Below are 16,508 nucleotides of genomic sequence, written 5' to 3' on the forward strand. Positions count from 1 at the left end.
AACAGTCCTCACAAACACCAATTCTTTCTTGGAACCTGTTTTTTTGGGCTCACTACCATCTGTCAAAATGCCGAAAGTCCCCTCTGTGCACAATAATACTGTTATTTTCTCTCGAATAGCATCAGCTATGTATGAACTGAATTCCCTTGCATTCCTTCCATCCTCAATATTCTTTCCTTCAACTAACTTAGCACCGGAATCCTTCATACACTTCACAAGAACATGGTACTTTTTGAAAGGCATTCTCTCATTGATTAATCTGTATGCTGCCTTGAATAGTTTCATTTAACATTCTTTTGTGTATGTATCAAAGCATTTGTTTATTTTGGGTTGGGTTGACAAACTCGATGGCCCAGCTTGACAGTCAGCTGACTCAGACTGAACTCCTGATGGGTCAATTGTCTCAGCTTGAATAGCACATTTGTGTATATCTGAATCCAAATGTCTCAGTGGGTGGTGCTTGCTGATGCTTCCTGTAATGCCATCTATGAACCTCATTGCTGACTCTCTCGCCTTTCCACTTGGCAAAGATTTCTTCGTAAAATCAGCATGTGCTTTGTATAACTTGCAGGAAACTCTCTCCAGAAGCACTTTGCCGTCAACTTCCCTCGTATCAACATCAAAGTTGTCGGAAAACGTGAACTTTTTGAATGTAGTGAGCGTGATTGTCTTTGAACTGTCGAATTTGGACATGTTTATTTTAGTTTCATTTTCGTTACCTGAGATTTCATTTCCGCTATGTACAAGCAGTGCCTAGAAAAAATGACCGGCTATTTGATGGTCGACTGTTCCTGAATTTCCAAACTTTTGTTTGATTTATGCTTCTCGGGGAATGTATCAGTCTTAGGATGAATCGCACATACGTAAACCCTGTGAAATTCTGCAAAATCTACCCAAAATCAATGCGCACCTCGAACTGCCGGTCGTTTTTTTTTTTTCGAGCACCACCGGTTAGCCCGGCAGAGTAAATGACGTCATCACTCCTAAAATTACATACGGAATTGAACGAAAATAGTTGTGAGGGCCCTTTTCACCGAATAGATAGTTATTTATATTAAAATTCGTGCCGATTTTCTGAAAATTGGACATTGAAATCGTCGCGGCCAATTATAAGGCCCCGAAAATATGGTGTCGCGGCCGATATGGTGGCCAGGGCCGATCGGCCGCAACTTGTTGTAAGCACTGGTCTGTGTCTATGTGTTGGCCCTGTGATGACCTGGGGACTTGTCTAGGGTGTACCCTGCCTTTCACCCGTAGTCAGCTGGGATAGGCTCCAGCTTGCCCGCGACCCTGTAGAACAGGATAAAGCGGCTAGAGATAATGAGATGAGATCACAATGAGGTGAACAATTTAACTTACTATATGAATTTCAGTGAACTTAAAATTTTAAGGCAGCCCAGGTACTAACTTTAAGTTAAGACTGCCTACTTGATGGCCAGACACTCCTTTTCTACCATGCTGTACTTTGACTCTTATATGGAGAGTTTGCAGCTGATGTGCAGCACTGGACGCCCCACCGCCGCCACCATCTGGGACAAAACGGACCCAGCTTTCTGCCCGATGCATCAGTCTGGAAAACAAAAGGAAGAGAAAAGTCAGGAGAATGCAACAGCAGGCCCCCACACAAAACTGCCTTTACCTGAGCAAAAGCCCGTTCACACGGCTCTGTCCATTGGACCGGATCTGGCACCCCCTTTTTAGTGAGGTCAGTCAGTGGGCTGGTGGTGTCTGAAAAGTTAGGCATGAACCACCTATAATAGCCAGCCAGCCCCAGGAACTGCCTCACCCCCTTTCTGGTCTTAGTCAGGCCACAATCGCTGCAGTGATCAATTTGGAGACGTACCTGCCCATGACGCAGCACGGTGGTGTAGTGGTTAACGCCGTCACCTCACAGCAAGAAGGTCCAGGTTCGAGCCCCGTGGCTGGCGAGGGCCTTTCTGTGCGGAGTTTGCATGTTCTTCCCGTGTCCACGTGGGTTTCCTCCGGGTGCTCCGGTTTCCCCCACAGTCCAAAGACATGCAGGTTAGGTTAACTGGTGACTCTAAATTGACCGTAGGTGTGAATGAGTGTGAATGGTTGTCTGTGTCTGTGTCAGCCCTGTGATGACCTGGCGACTTGTCCAGGGTGTATCCTGCCTTTCACCTGTAGTCAGCTGGGATAGGCTCCAGCTTGCCTGCGACCCTGTAGAACAGGATAAGGCGGCTAGAGATAATGAGATGAGATGAATGAGACCTGCCCATGACCCAAGTGGAAGCCCAGATACCATACTTCCACTCGTCCAATTGCACACTTCTTCGGGTTTGCTGTGAGCCCAGCATGCCTCAGCAAACTCAGGACTGCCCTGAGATGCTGTAAATGCTGCTCCCAGCCATAACTATAAATGATTGTCATCTAAGTAGGCTGCCGCATACACATTGTGGGGACGAAGAATGCGGTCCATGAGATGCTGAAACGTCACCGGAGCCCCAAACAACCTGAAAGGAAGGGTGACAAATTGGTGTAAACCAAATGGAGTGGAAAAGGCCATTTTCTCACGCAATAATGGAGTCAAGGGAGCCTGCCAATATCCCTTTGTTAAATCCAGTGTCAAGTAAAAGTGAGCCGCGCCTAACCGATCAAGCAGTTCATCAATGTGAGGCATTGGATATGCATCAAATTTAGACACCATGCTGAATTTTCTATAGTCCAAACAGAACCGAACTGACCCATTGGTCTTGGGAACCAAGACCACTGGGCTGTTCCAGTCACTATGCAACTCCTCAATTACTCCCATCTTAAGCATAGCCTGGAATTCATCACGAATCACATTTTTCTTGTGCTTGGGGAGCCAATATGGGTGGCTGCGCACCACCACTCCTGGGGGAGTCTTAATGTCGTGTTCTACGAGGTCCGTGCAACCAGGGAGGGGCAAGAACACATCCGAGAATTCCTCCTGCAACCTAATGACCTCTGCTCTCTGGAACGGTAAGAGGTGGTCTCCACAGGGGACTGGGGTGAAGTGGGCTGCACTTTCTAGACTTACCTCTGGTCCCAGCTCTGCCCTCTCCGGAATTACCATTGCCAGAGCCACAGGTACCTCCTCTCTCCACGGTTTCAGGAGATTGAGGTGGTAAATTTGACGTGTTGCCCCTATCTGGCCGTTTGACCTCGTAGTCGACCTCCCCAATTCTCCATGTGACCTCAAAGTGCCCTTGCCATTTGGCAAGCAATTTTGAACTTGAGGTGGGCAGTAAAATGAGGACTTTATCTCCTGGTGAAAATTCCCTTAGCCGTGCCCCTCTGTTGTACAGGCGAGTTTAGCGTTCTTGGGCCTGTAGCAAATTCTCCTGGGTTATGTGACTTAGACTACGTTCAGACTGCACCCTGAAATTACCCATATCCGATTTTTTTGCCCATATGCGACCTGTATCTGATTTGTTATTGACAGTCTGAACGACACAGATCCGATTTTTTCACATGCGACCCAGGCCGCTTGGATATGTGGTCCTAATTCCAATGCATATCCGTTATTTTCACATGCGACTGCAATCTGACCGGACAGGTCACATTCATGCGACCTACACGTCATCAACAAGAGACAAACGTCACTATTCTGCTTGGCTAATCCCGCCTCTTTGGTGGAAAACAACAACATTTGTACAGTTTTCAGAATTTAAATAGGCTTTTATAGAATTGATCAAACTAATGGTGGATTTGGTAGGGACCTGGATGTTAAATCATCCTGTATTACAAGATTATAAGATTGTTCTGGAAATTTCCAGTAATTTGACACCTTCGGTCTCATTAGTCTGCTGCCCACATTAATCAGATTATTGTGCGAGTTCCACCGCCGCCACAAAAACCACATCGCCAGGTCTCGTCTCATCTCCATGCTTTACTTGCAAACTTGAAGAGTGCGCTTTTTTTTGTTTACGTATTACGTAGATGTGCTTATTACGTGTCAATTTGCGCATGCGGGACACTTTTGGGTTGTTTTCCGTTCATATTGGAGATCGCATACAAGTCTCATATAATTGGTAATGTGAACGGCCTAACAAAAAAATCAGATTTCACAACAAATCGGATATGGGTCGTTTCAGGTTGCAGTCTGAACATAGTGTTTGTACGTGGAGTTTTGCTTTCAGGTCAAGAACGTATTGAATTTCATTTTTGCTTTGAGAAGGCTCCTCCCAATTTTCATGAATGATGTCTAAGACACCACGGGGCTTGCACCCATACAGCAATTCAAACAGGGAAAACCTGGTGGATCCTTGTGGGACCTCAAGCACTACAAACAACAAAGGGTCTAGCCACCTGTCCCAGGTTTTAGCATCCCTGTGAATAAACTTATGAATCATGTTCTTAAGTGTTTGGTTAAATCATTTGACCAGCCATTAGCGGATGATAAACACTAGTACGAATTGACTTAATCCCCAATAATTCATACAATTTATGCAGTGTATGTGACAAAAGTAGTGCCTTGATCAGTCAGGATTTCTTTTGGAATCCCAACTTGGGAGATGACGTGGAGAAGTGCCTCCACAACACTGTGTGCTGAGATATTGCGGAGAGGTGCTGCTTCCAGATATTATGTTGCATAATCCACTATGACTAATACAAAGCGATACCAACAAACAGCTCAATCTAATGGCCCGATCAGATCCATGCCAATACTTTCGAAGGGGATCTCAATTAATGGCAATGGGCGCAATGGCGCTTTTGGTGTGGCTGCTGGATTTACCAGCTGGCATTTGTGACATGCCACACCCCACCTGTGGACATTGGCACGAATCCCTGGCCAATAGAAATGGGCCATGAGATGATTTAGTGTTTTATCCTGACCCCAGTGCCCAGCCATAGGATTATGATCAGCCACATGTAATAAAAGTTCCCTATGACTCTTCAGAAGCAACAACTGTGTCATCTTTTCTTTAGTTTGAGTGTCCTGCATCGCTCAATATAGTCTATCCTTATTAACACAAAAATATGAGAAGGAAAGTGCAACATTAGGCTGGAGGATTTGGCCATCAATTACTTTCACTTGGTCAAAAGCATGTCTCAGACTCGTCACGCACCTGCTCCAATTGGAAGTCCCTTAAGGGATTCCTCAGAGAGGGAAGATGGCTTTCCCCACTCTCTGTGTCATCATGATGCAGTACTGACATGGACAGCCCTGGGACCACCTCCCCAGCTAACATTGCAGCAGGATTCCCCCATGACATGCTACTGCAGGACCCACCCACTACTATCTGTTTCATTAATGTTTTAAACCCCAGCCAATCAGTTCCCAAAATCAGCAGGTGAGTGAGGCTCAGACTAACCGCCGCCTCCACGCTATGTTTTTCTCCCCGGAAGTGAATAGTGATGGGCATTAACAGATATTCGTGTATATCACCATGCACACATTTAACCTTCACCAAATGTACATTTCCCAGTGCCTTGCATTGAGTCAGACTTTGATGTATGGAGGTCTAATTACAACCCAAATCCACCAAAGCCTGATGTGTACCCCCTTGAATACTCACAACTATGCTGTACACCCCCACTCAATCAGGGGAAGTCTGTGGTGCATCAGAGATGCGAATTAGTACCCCTGTCTCCTTGTGGAAGCACTGATTCCCCGCCTTCCCTCTGCGCCTACAGACCTGCCCGGGCTCACTCTCGGTTCTGGTGGACATGGATGAGTTCACCTGTGGAGAGAGAGGGGGGGTTAATGGTGGCACAGACACAGAAGGAGAAGGGAGAGTCGAAAGATGAGGACAGACACGAGTGTGGGGAGCAGGTTTCGGGGGAATTGGCCCCCGTTTCTGTGGGGCTGGGGTAGGGGAGGGGTGAAGAAAGGGAGAGGGAGAGGAAGGAGAAAACAAAAGTGTGAGAGAGATGGAGGGAAAGGGAGGAGAAGTTGTAACAGCACCTGCTTCTGGAAACACCACCAGGTGGTCCTCGACCAGGTGGACTGCCTCCTCCAGCAACGTCATTCAGTGACACCAGATCCATGCTGATGTGTCACTCAGCAGCTGGGTGATGAACTGCTCCAGTGTCACTTGCTCGATGATAGACTCAATGTCGCACTCGCTGGCCAGCAGCCACTGTCAGCAGGCATCCCAGAGCTGTTGTGCAAACGGAAATGGCCGGCCCACTTCGCTGTATGCCAGGGAGCAGAAGCGCTGGCACTGATCTTCCGGGCCGTGGCTGACCCACTGTAAGATGGCTCGCTTCAGGTTGGGGTACTCCAGCATGTTGGTGGCTGGGAATTGCTGAGCTGTGAGCCTCAGTCCTGGGTTTCGACACCAATGTAACAACTCTTTAACTCGTGGGAAACAGAGGAACTGGAAGCAGGCTTCAGAACAGGTGTATTCTTTTTATTTTGGCCCTTTTCAATGACTTATAATGACACATAAACACGCGCGCGCGCACACACACACAAAACAGGGTGTCACAGCTCTCTCTCTCGTTCCTGGCTGTCTGAAAGACACACAGATGCACAGGTTAATAGACAGCAAGTAATTTGACACAGATGCACCTCATCATATGTTACGGTACCTGCTGGTTCAGCCTGCCTCATCATTCACAGCCAGTGCTCAACCATGCCCCCGCTACCACAGTGATGTAATACAATGGTAATAATGCCTCTTTCCCAACTTTTTTTGAGTGTGTTGCAGGCATCAAATTCTAACTTGATTTATATTTAAAAAATACATTTAAGTTGGTCAGTAAAACTATTGAAAATCTTTTCTCTGTACTTTTGTCATTTAAATAAAAGTTCACGTGAATTAAATCACAGCTTTTCGTTTATATTGCATTTTGTAAAATATCCCAACTTTTCTGGAAATGGGGTTAGTATATTCAGAACTCTGCAGCTGGAGTTCTAACCCATACTAAATGCTCACATTACCCCATCCTCTCTCAGCTACACTGGCTACCGGTTCTGTCCCGGATTAAATTAAAAATCTTGCTCATCACTTTCAAAGCCCTGCATCATCTTACTCCCATCTACCTTCAGGAACTACTGACCACCTACACCCCCTCTCGCTCACTAAGCTCCTCTAGCAACAACCTACTTGCTGTCTCATGCACCAGACTTTCCACCATGGGGGGTGGGGCAGGTACTTCAGTGCCATTACCCCCAAACTCTAGAATTCTGTTCCTCAATCTCTCTGACTGCTCTTCTTTCTCAACTTTCAAATCTCAGTTGAAGACTTTTCTCTTCCATGAACATTTCTCTTCCTCTGTTATTGCTTAGTCCCACCCCCTTGTAAAGCAACCTTGAGATATTGAAAGGTGCTACAGAAATTATTTATTATTATTATTATTATTATTATTATTATTACATAAGAAGATTATTAAAGATCCTTGCTTCCATTCAAGAGAAACATGTTTTTATCATATACCATCCTGACAGGTTTATTTTGCCTGAGTATATTCTGGACTTTGGTTATGTGATTCACAACACAGTTTCTACTCACATCGTGAAAGTGACAAACACTGGGCCTCTCCCAGTGTCCTTCAGAGCTGAACGCCTTTCTCTGGCAAGAACAGGTTGGTTCAGGCAACTTATAGCTTTTGGGTGTACTCTCTCAAAAAAAATATCTTTACAGAACAATGCATACAGCAGTTGGTTCATATCTTTTCCAGGATTTAGCACAGAGTTGGACAGGGTGAAGAACCTGCCCTACTATGAGACAGAGACATTTGAAGTGAAGTTTGATCCACAAGGTGCAAATCTAGAACTTGGGGAAACAAGCACTGTCTTGCCTATACAGGTAACTTTGCCATAGTGTTGAAAGTTACTGATATTTAGTAATGAACACATGTAATCCATAATTTTACTTGACTGCCATGACTTCATGACTGTCATGGCTTCACTGCCATACACAAAATCAAATGTAGCTGAATATTATTGGTGTTATTTATTAAATACCAGTGAGGTTCTTATGCTTATGAAGGAAAACTCAGTTTCTAGCTTTTCATGCTACGAAATATCTATCTTTGATGAAATTTCAAGAATATAATCCTGGAAGGCTTAGCATCTTGCTCATGGTGTTTAAAAAAGGCTTCAGTTAAGTATACAGTGGTGCTTGAAAGTTTGTGAACCCTTTAGAATTTTCTATATTTCTGCATAAATATGACCTAAAACATCATCAGATTTTCACACAAGTCCTAAAAGTAGATAAAGAGAACCCAGTTAAACAAATGAGACAAAAATATTATACTTGGTCATTTATTTATTGAGGAAAATGATCCAATATTCCATATCTGTGAGTGGCAAAAGTATGTGAACCTTTGCTTTCAGTATCTGGTGTGACCCCCTTGTGCAGCAATAACTGCAAGTAAACATTTCCGGTAACTGTTGATCAGTCCTGCACACCGGCTTGGAGGAATTTTAGCCCATTCCTCCGTACAGAACAGCTTCAACTCTGGGATGTTGGTGGGTTTCCTCACATGAACTGCTCGCTTCAGGTCCTTCCACAACATTTCAATTGGATTAAGGTCAGGACTTTAACTTGGCCATTCCAAAACATTAACTTTATTCTTCTTTAACCATTCTTTGGTAGAATGACTTGTGTGCTTAGGGTCGTTGTTTTGCTGCATGACCCACCTTCTCTTGAGATTCAGTTCATGGACAGATGTCCTGACATTTTCCTTTAGAATTGGCTGGTATAATTCAGAATTCATTGTTCCATCAATGATGGCAAGCCGTCCTGGCCCAGATGCAGCAAATCAGGCCCAAACCATGATACTACCACCACCATGTTTCACAGTTGAGATAAGGTTCTTATGCTGGAATGCAGTCTTTTCCTTCTCCAAACATAACGCTTCTCATTTAAACCAAAAAGTTCTATTTTGGTCTCATCCGTCTACAAAACATTTTTTCCAATAGCCTTCTGGCTTGTCCACGTGATCTTTAGCAAACTGCAGATGAGCAGCAGTGTTCTTTTTGGAGAGCAGTGGCTTTCTCCTTGCAACCCTGCCATGCACACCATTGTTGTTCAGTGTTCTCCTGATGGTAGACTCATGAACATTAACATTAGCCAATGTGAGAGAGGCCTTCAGTTGCTTAGAAGTTACCCTGGGGTCCTTAGTGACCTTGCCGACTATTACACGCCTTGCTCTTGGAGTGATCTTTGTTGGTCGACCACTCCTGGGGAGGGTAACAATGGTGTTGAATTTCCTCCATTTGTACACAATCTGTCTGACTGTGGATTGGTGGAGTCCAAACTCTTTAGAGATGGTTCTGTAACCTTTTCCAGCCTGATGAGCAACAGCAATGCCTTTTCTGAGGTCCTCAGAAATCTCCTTTGTTCGTGCCATGATACACTTCCACAAACATGTGTTGTGAAGATCAGACTTTGATAGATCCCTGTTCTTTAAATAAAACAGGGTGCCCACTCACACCTGATTGTCAGCCCATTGATTGGAAACACCTAACTCTAATTTCACCTTCAAATTAACTGCTAATCCTCGAGGTTCACATACTTTTGCCACTCACAGATATGTAATATTGGATCATTTTCCTCAATAAATAAATGACCAAGTATAATATTTTTGTCTTCTTTGTTTAACTGGGTTCTCTTTATCTACTTTTAGGACTTGTGTGAAAATCTGATGATGTTTTAGGTCATATTTATGCAGAAATATAGAAAATTCTAAAGGGTTCACAAACTTTCAAGCACCACTGTATGCATATTAGAGAAACATAACAATATATCAGGATGAGGGACTTGTTATACTCAGACTCTAGAAGAGCCTTAAGTTTTTTCTTCGATTGCTATGATAGTCCTGCATAGTTTGCGGTGGGATATTGAACCATTCTTCAAAAAGAAAATCATTTGATTTCATGCGACTTTCATGCCAACAGATTATTTGGAAGATATGCCAGAAAAAAAAAATCTGTCAGTTAACCACAAACATAAGCACCTCAAGTTTGTGAAACTCTCCTACAACTTTGACTGGAACCATGTTCTTTGGTTTGATGTAACAGAAATGGAGCTTTTTGGCAAGAAACACTCAAGGTGGGCTGGCATAAAAAGAAGGATGGTTATCACGAAAAGAATCCTATCCCAACTGTAAAATATGGTGGAAGTTTTGTGATGTTTTGGGACTGTTTTTTACTCCAAATGCCCTGGAAACCTTGTTAGGCTACATGGCATCATGGACTCTATGAAATTCCAGGACATTTTAAATCAAAATCTGGCTGTCTCAGCCAGGAAACTAAAATTGAGTTGTCATTGGATCTTCCAGCAGGACAATGATCTGGAGCATATGTCCAAATCAACACAAAAATGGTTAGCTAATCACAGAATAAAGCTTCTGCCATTGTCATTTCAGTCCCCAGACCTGAACCCCATTGAAAACTTGTCAAGTCAATTTATTTGTATTGCGCTTTTAACAATAGACATTGTTGTAAAGCAGTGTTACATAAAAATAAAGATTTTAAACATATGAATTAATAAATTTGCCCCAGTAATAGTCCCTGAGTGTGGGTGGAACATTGAAGCACGGGCAGGCGGGTAGTGGTACTCAATTCCACGTTTATTCTTGCAACTAGCTTTGTAGCTTTTAAGTGTGAGTGACACACATGTACACACACAACAGACACACCAACGCTACAGTCGGGAGAAGTGCCACTTCTTAGCTCTCTCCCTCCTTATCAGCCCTTGGCCATCACTGCAAAACATACTCACACACACACACATCAATTAAACACAGGTGTGATCTTTTTGCTACTCACCTTCCCTGGCAGGCGGCACGGTGGTGTAGTGGTTAGCGCTGTCGCCTCACAGCAAGAAGGTCTGGGTTTGAGCCCCGTGGCCGGCGAGGGCCTTTCTGTGCGGAGTTTGCATGTTCTCCCCGTGTCCGCGTGGGTTTCCTCCGGGTGCTCCGGTTTCCACCACAGTCCAAAGACATGCAGGTTAGGTTAACTGGTGACTCTAAATTGACCGTAGGTGTGAATGTGAGTGTGAATGGTTGTCTGTGTCTATGTGTCAGCCCTGTGATGACCTGGCGACTTGTCCAGGGTGTACCCCGCCTTTCGCCCGTAGTCAGCTGGGATAGGCTCCAGCTTGCCTGCGACCCTGTAGAACAGGATAAAGTGGCTACAGATAATGAGATGAGATGACCTTCCCTGGCCTTGCTCTCCATTCACAAACCGACACTTGACCACATCCCCCCTGCCACAGTCCCTAATAAATTTATTTTGTCCCTCATGAGCAAGCCTCAAAACCTGTGGGGTGAGCTGAAGAGGAGAGTGCATAAAACAGGGCCTAGGACCCTGGATGATCTGGAGAGATTCTGTAAAGAGGAATGGTCTCAGATGCCCTGCTCTGTATTCTCCAACCTTGTGAACTGTTACTAGAGGAGGACTCTGTACTGTTTTACTGACAAAGAGAGGATGTACAAAGTATCAAATGCAGGGGTGTCAATAATAATGCCACATGTGTTTTTGTTGAAAATAATTATTTCTTGATGAAGGATTTGTTTTTCTGTGAATAAATTTATTTCAATTAAAGGGAGGATTTTTCTCATTTTTTCAGTGAGAAATTAAGCTACTTACCAAAAGGTGGATTTTTTACTAATCTTTACAAGGAGTGCCAATAATTGTGGACAGCGCTGTATATTCCTCATCAGGAGTCTTGTGGTGTCACTGTCAGAAGACAATGCAGCAATTTACTGACGCAAAATACACTACACAATTCGATGGTTCATTATACATACAGGACACTTTTTCGATGGAATAAAAACATGTATTCTCTTCCCTTCTCACAGGTTTCATTCATTTGGTTTGATAGTATGCAATATTGTTAGCATATCACTTATCCTATGTGTATTACATCACTCTGCACATGCACAGAAGCATTTCTTTGTTCACCGGGAAAAAGAAAGATGTGTTGAACACCCAAAAGGCTACCAAAACTTCATTAGCTATTCTTCACACATATTTACAAGCAGTGGTGAACCATTACTATTAGAGCTGGGACTTCAGCTCAGCCAAAACTTAGCCAGACACAGCGAAATGCAACAGGGCAAGGGCTTTTGTAAGGGATTAGCGGCAGGCTACCAGGTAGCTCCACTGTGTGTAGTTGCTGATGTTTATTTTAAAATTAACTAAGTAAATTATATAGGGAAATGAATACTCAAGTTCTGAGTGAAAAATGCTGGGGCGAATGTGCATGGAAGAAGAGTCTGGAGACAGAAATCTTAGTTTGTCAGTCGTTAGCCTGTGCTACATACTCTCGATAGCACTGGCCTGACCACTTTATTAACATTCACTAACACTCCTGATGAATGCTACACTGGCTGGAAGGTTATTTCACTGCTGCGCTGACAGCGCTGACTCATGGTTAAGCTACCATTGGCCTTTGAGAAGGCCTAGGGTGATAAATTTTTGGTCTCTCCCACTATAAATCAAAATCTGATTGGTTAATTCATCTGTCACTTCCTACATATACATACACTGCCATGGCCTTTTGCCCCAGCAATGAAGTTCTAACCAACGAGTGCGTGTGCTTCCCTTTTCCACGCCAAGTGGCGCATCGGGGGCGGCGCCGATCTCTGTTTCACAGCCCTCAGCCTCTTGCCTATTACATAGCTAGGGTTACAGAGGGGGGCTAGTCCTCTGGTATCCACAAGAGTTTGACTCCCCACTCGCATCTGTATTGCAGCGTGCCTTGCTAGATGGTAGTAGGTACCATTTTTATGATGGTCTTTGGTATGACCCGACTAGAACTCACGACCTCCCGATCGAGAGGCGGACACGCTACCACTAGGCCACTAGCCGGTCAACCAACGAGTGAGCCAGCTCTAAACTCTTCTCAGCCTAGCGACAACAAACAAAATCTAATTGGATAACTATATTTTAATGTTTTCAGGACAGTAACCCTTTCATTTCTGAAGCAAATGTAATAGAAAATGAGGCCAAATTAGAATTAGAAGAGAATACTTACTCACTTAGGCCCTTAGCTCCTCCTGGAGCATAGGCCATCGGTGATCTCCCTCCTCCATCTTGTCCTGTCTTGGGTTAGCTTCTCCCGAGTCAATGATTCTGTAATCCAATACAATCCACTGCATGAATGATTGGCCTATGCAGCTTGACCAGAGCCCTGTTGGCCAGCTTTAGCTGTTTCCATCTCCCGCAACAAGGACGAGGGGTTGGACTTTGGGAGATTTAAAAGAGAATAATGATAATGAAATTATGAAAGAATGAAAGCAATTAAATAATGAAATAAACTAAATATGAGATTTGAAATTCTGTAATGTTTGGGCCTTTTCTGAAGGCCAAGAAGACCCTGAAGGTTCCCCTCTGTTTACAAGAGAAAAACATACCAATGGACGTCAAAAAACTGGAAAAGAGTGTGTATGTATTATAATAATAATAATAATAATTATTATTATTATTATTATTATTATTATTATTAGGGCGGCACGGTGGTGGTTAGCGCTGTCACCTCACAGCAAGAAGGTCCGGGTTTGAGCCCCGTGGCTGACGAGGGCCTTTTTGTGCGGAGCTTGCATGTTCTCCCCATGTCCGCGTGGGTTTCCTCCAGGTGCTCCGGTTTCCCCCACAGTCCAAAGACATGCAGGTTAGGTTAACTGGTGACTCTAAATTGACTGTAGGTGTGAATGTGAGTGTGAATGGTTGTCTGTATCTATGTGTCAGCCCTGTGATGACCTGGCAACTTGTCCAGGGTGTACCCCGCCTTTCGCCCGTAGTCAGCTGGGATAGGCTCCAGCTTGCCTGTGACCCTGTAGAAGGATAAAGCGGCTAGAGATAATGAGATGAGATGAGATTATTATTATTAGGGTGGCACGGTGGTGTACTGGTTAGCGCGGTCACCTCACAGCAAGAAGGTCCGGGTTTGAGCCCCGTGGCCGACGAGGGCCTTTTTGTGCGGAGTTTGCATGTTCTCCCCGTGTCCGCGTGGGTTTCCTCCGGGTGCTCCGGTTTCCCCCACAGTCCAAAGACATACAGGTTAGGTTAACTGGTGACTCTAAATTGACCGTAGATGTGAATGGTTGTCTGTGTCTATGTGTCAGCCCTGTGATGACCTGGCGACTTGTCCAGGGTGTACCCCACCTTTTGCCCGTAGTCAGCTGGGATAGGCTTCAGCTTGCCTGCAACCCTGTAGAACAGGATAAAGTGGCTAGAGATAATGAGATGAGATGAGATTATTATTATGGCTTTTTTTCATGGTGTATCATATATATTCCATTCAGCTAGCAAGATATTTATCTTGTATTTGACTCGTTCAATACAGTGTTTTGCAAAAGTATTCATTCACCTTCATGTTTGTCCTATTTTGTCACATTGCAAGCTGGAATTAAAATGAATATTTGGTGGGTTAACAGCATTTGATTTACACAACATGCCTACCACTTTCAAGGTGCAATTTTTTTATTGTAACACAAACAAATTAAGATGAAAAAACAGAAATCTGGAGTGTGCATAGGTATTCACCCCCAATGTCAATACTTTGTAGAGCCAACTGTTGCTGCAATTACAGCTGCAGGTCTCTTGGGGTATGTCTCTATTAGCTTAGCACATCTAGCCACTGGGATTTTTCCCCATTCCTCAAGGCAAAACTGCTCCAACTCCTTCAATTTAGATGGGTTGTGTTGGTGTACAGCAATCTTCAAGTCATGCCACAGAGTCTCAATTTGATTGAGATCTGGGCTTTGATTAGGCCATTCCAAGACATTTAAATGTTTCCCTTTAAACCACTCCAGTATAGCTTTAGCAGTATGTTTAGGGTCATTGTCCTGCTGGAATGTGAACCTTCATCCCAGTCTCAAACCTCTGGCCGACTCAAACTGGTTTTCCTCCAGAATTGCCCTGTATTTGATGGCCATCCATCTTTCCTTCAATCCTAACCAGCTTTCCTGTCCCTGCAGATGAAAAATATCCCCACAGCATGATGCTGCCATCACCATGTTTCACTGTAGGAATGGTGTTTTCAGGCTAATGGGAAGTGTTGGGTTTGCGCCACACATGGCGTTTCCCATGATGGCCAAATTGTTAAATTTTAGTCTCATCTGCCACATGCTGTTGGGCAAACTCCAGACATGTTTTCTTTTTTTTCTGGCCCCGCTCTGTGGAGTATACAGCTTAAAGTGGTTCTATGGACAGATACTCCCATCGCCACTGTAGATCTTTGCAGCTCCTTCAGTGTTATCTTTGGTGTCTTTGTTGCATCTCTGATTAATGCCCTCCTTGCCCGGTCTGTGAGTTTTGGTGGGTGGCCTTCTCTTGTCAGGTTTGTAGTGGTGCCATATTCTTTCCATCCATCCATCCATCCATCCATCCATTATCTGTACCCGCTTATCCTGTTCCACAGGGTTGCAGACAAGCTGGAGCCTATCCTAGCTGACTATGGGCGAGAGGTGGGGTACACCCTTGACAATTCGCCAGGTCATCGCAGGGCTGACACAGAGACAAACAACCATTCACACTCATTTGCTATAATGGATTTAATGGTGCTCCATGGGATATTCAAAGCTTGGGATTTTTATATATATAAAAACCCAACCCTGATCTATACTTCTCCACAACTTTGTCTCTGACCTGTTTGGAGTGCTCCTTGGTTTTCATGTTGCTTGCTTAGTCGTGTTGCAGAGTCAGGGTCCTTCCAGAACAGGTTGATTTACACAGACATCATGTGACAGATCATATGACACTTTGATTGCACATGGGTGGATCTTAATCAAATAATGTGACTTATGAAGTTAATTGGTTGGACCAGCCCTTATTTAGGGGTTTCATATGAAAGGGGTGAACACCTATGCACCCTCCAGATTTCTGTTTTTTCACCTTATTGTTTTTGTCACAAAAAAAAAAACAATTTGCACCTTTAAAGTGGTAGGCATGTTGTTGTGTAAATCAAATGGTGCTAACCCCCCCAAAAAATCAGTTTTAATTCCAGCTTTTAATGTGACAAAACAGGACAAACACCAAGGGGGATGAATACTTTTGCAAGACACTATCATGTGTCTGAATGGAATATATCTGACATGCCACTCAACACCAGCCAATTTTATTTAAATATTATTATTGCATTCAGGTTGATTTTATGCCCTTGCAAATATTTTGCTCATACACTCATCGGGAGCTTTGTTTTTAGGCAATGCCTATATATCTGTATTAGGGTGCAATTATTTCCCCAACTGATTTCTGAATGTATATTTTGTCATGTATAGGTGTTGGGGGGTCCTACAGTGCAAGTCCGTCTACATGCAGTCATCATGAAGCCCTCAGTAACCACCTCCACTAACATGTTAGAGTTTGATAGTGTTCACTGTGGCATGTGTAAAGTGGCAACAATGCAGCTGCACAACCTTGAGCCAGTACCCTGCAAGTGGAGCATCAAAGAGGAGGAACAAACCAAGAGGAAGTCAAAGGTACTAAGGGAAAATGGTTGTGGCTTATGTAGTGTGTTTTCGTTATGTATACTGTACAATGTGCAAGTTGCCCTGGATAAGGCCATTTGTTAAATGATATGTCAATAATATTCTGGCAAATGATCTTACACACACAC

At 44.0% G+C, this 16,508-nt stretch overlaps 1 protein-coding gene across 1 annotated transcript in view; it reads left to right on the plus strand.

Moving 5' to 3' along the window:
• The window catches only part of LOC132888301 (hydrocephalus-inducing protein homolog), a 245,581-nt gene that overhangs the window by 142,533 nt on the left and 86,540 nt on the right, over positions 1–16,508 (plus strand). Inside the window, 3 exon segments of the mRNA XM_060924370.1 lie at positions 7,382–7,518; positions 7,615–7,742; positions 16,171–16,371. Coding sequence (XP_060780353.1) covers positions 7,382–7,518; positions 7,615–7,742; positions 16,171–16,371 — 466 coding nt within the window.

This window comes from Neoarius graeffei, chromosome 6 (assembly GCF_027579695.1).
Source record: "Neoarius graeffei isolate fNeoGra1 chromosome 6, fNeoGra1.pri, whole genome shotgun sequence".
NCBI classification, from domain to species: Eukaryota; Metazoa; Chordata; class Actinopteri; order Siluriformes; family Ariidae; genus Neoarius; species Neoarius graeffei.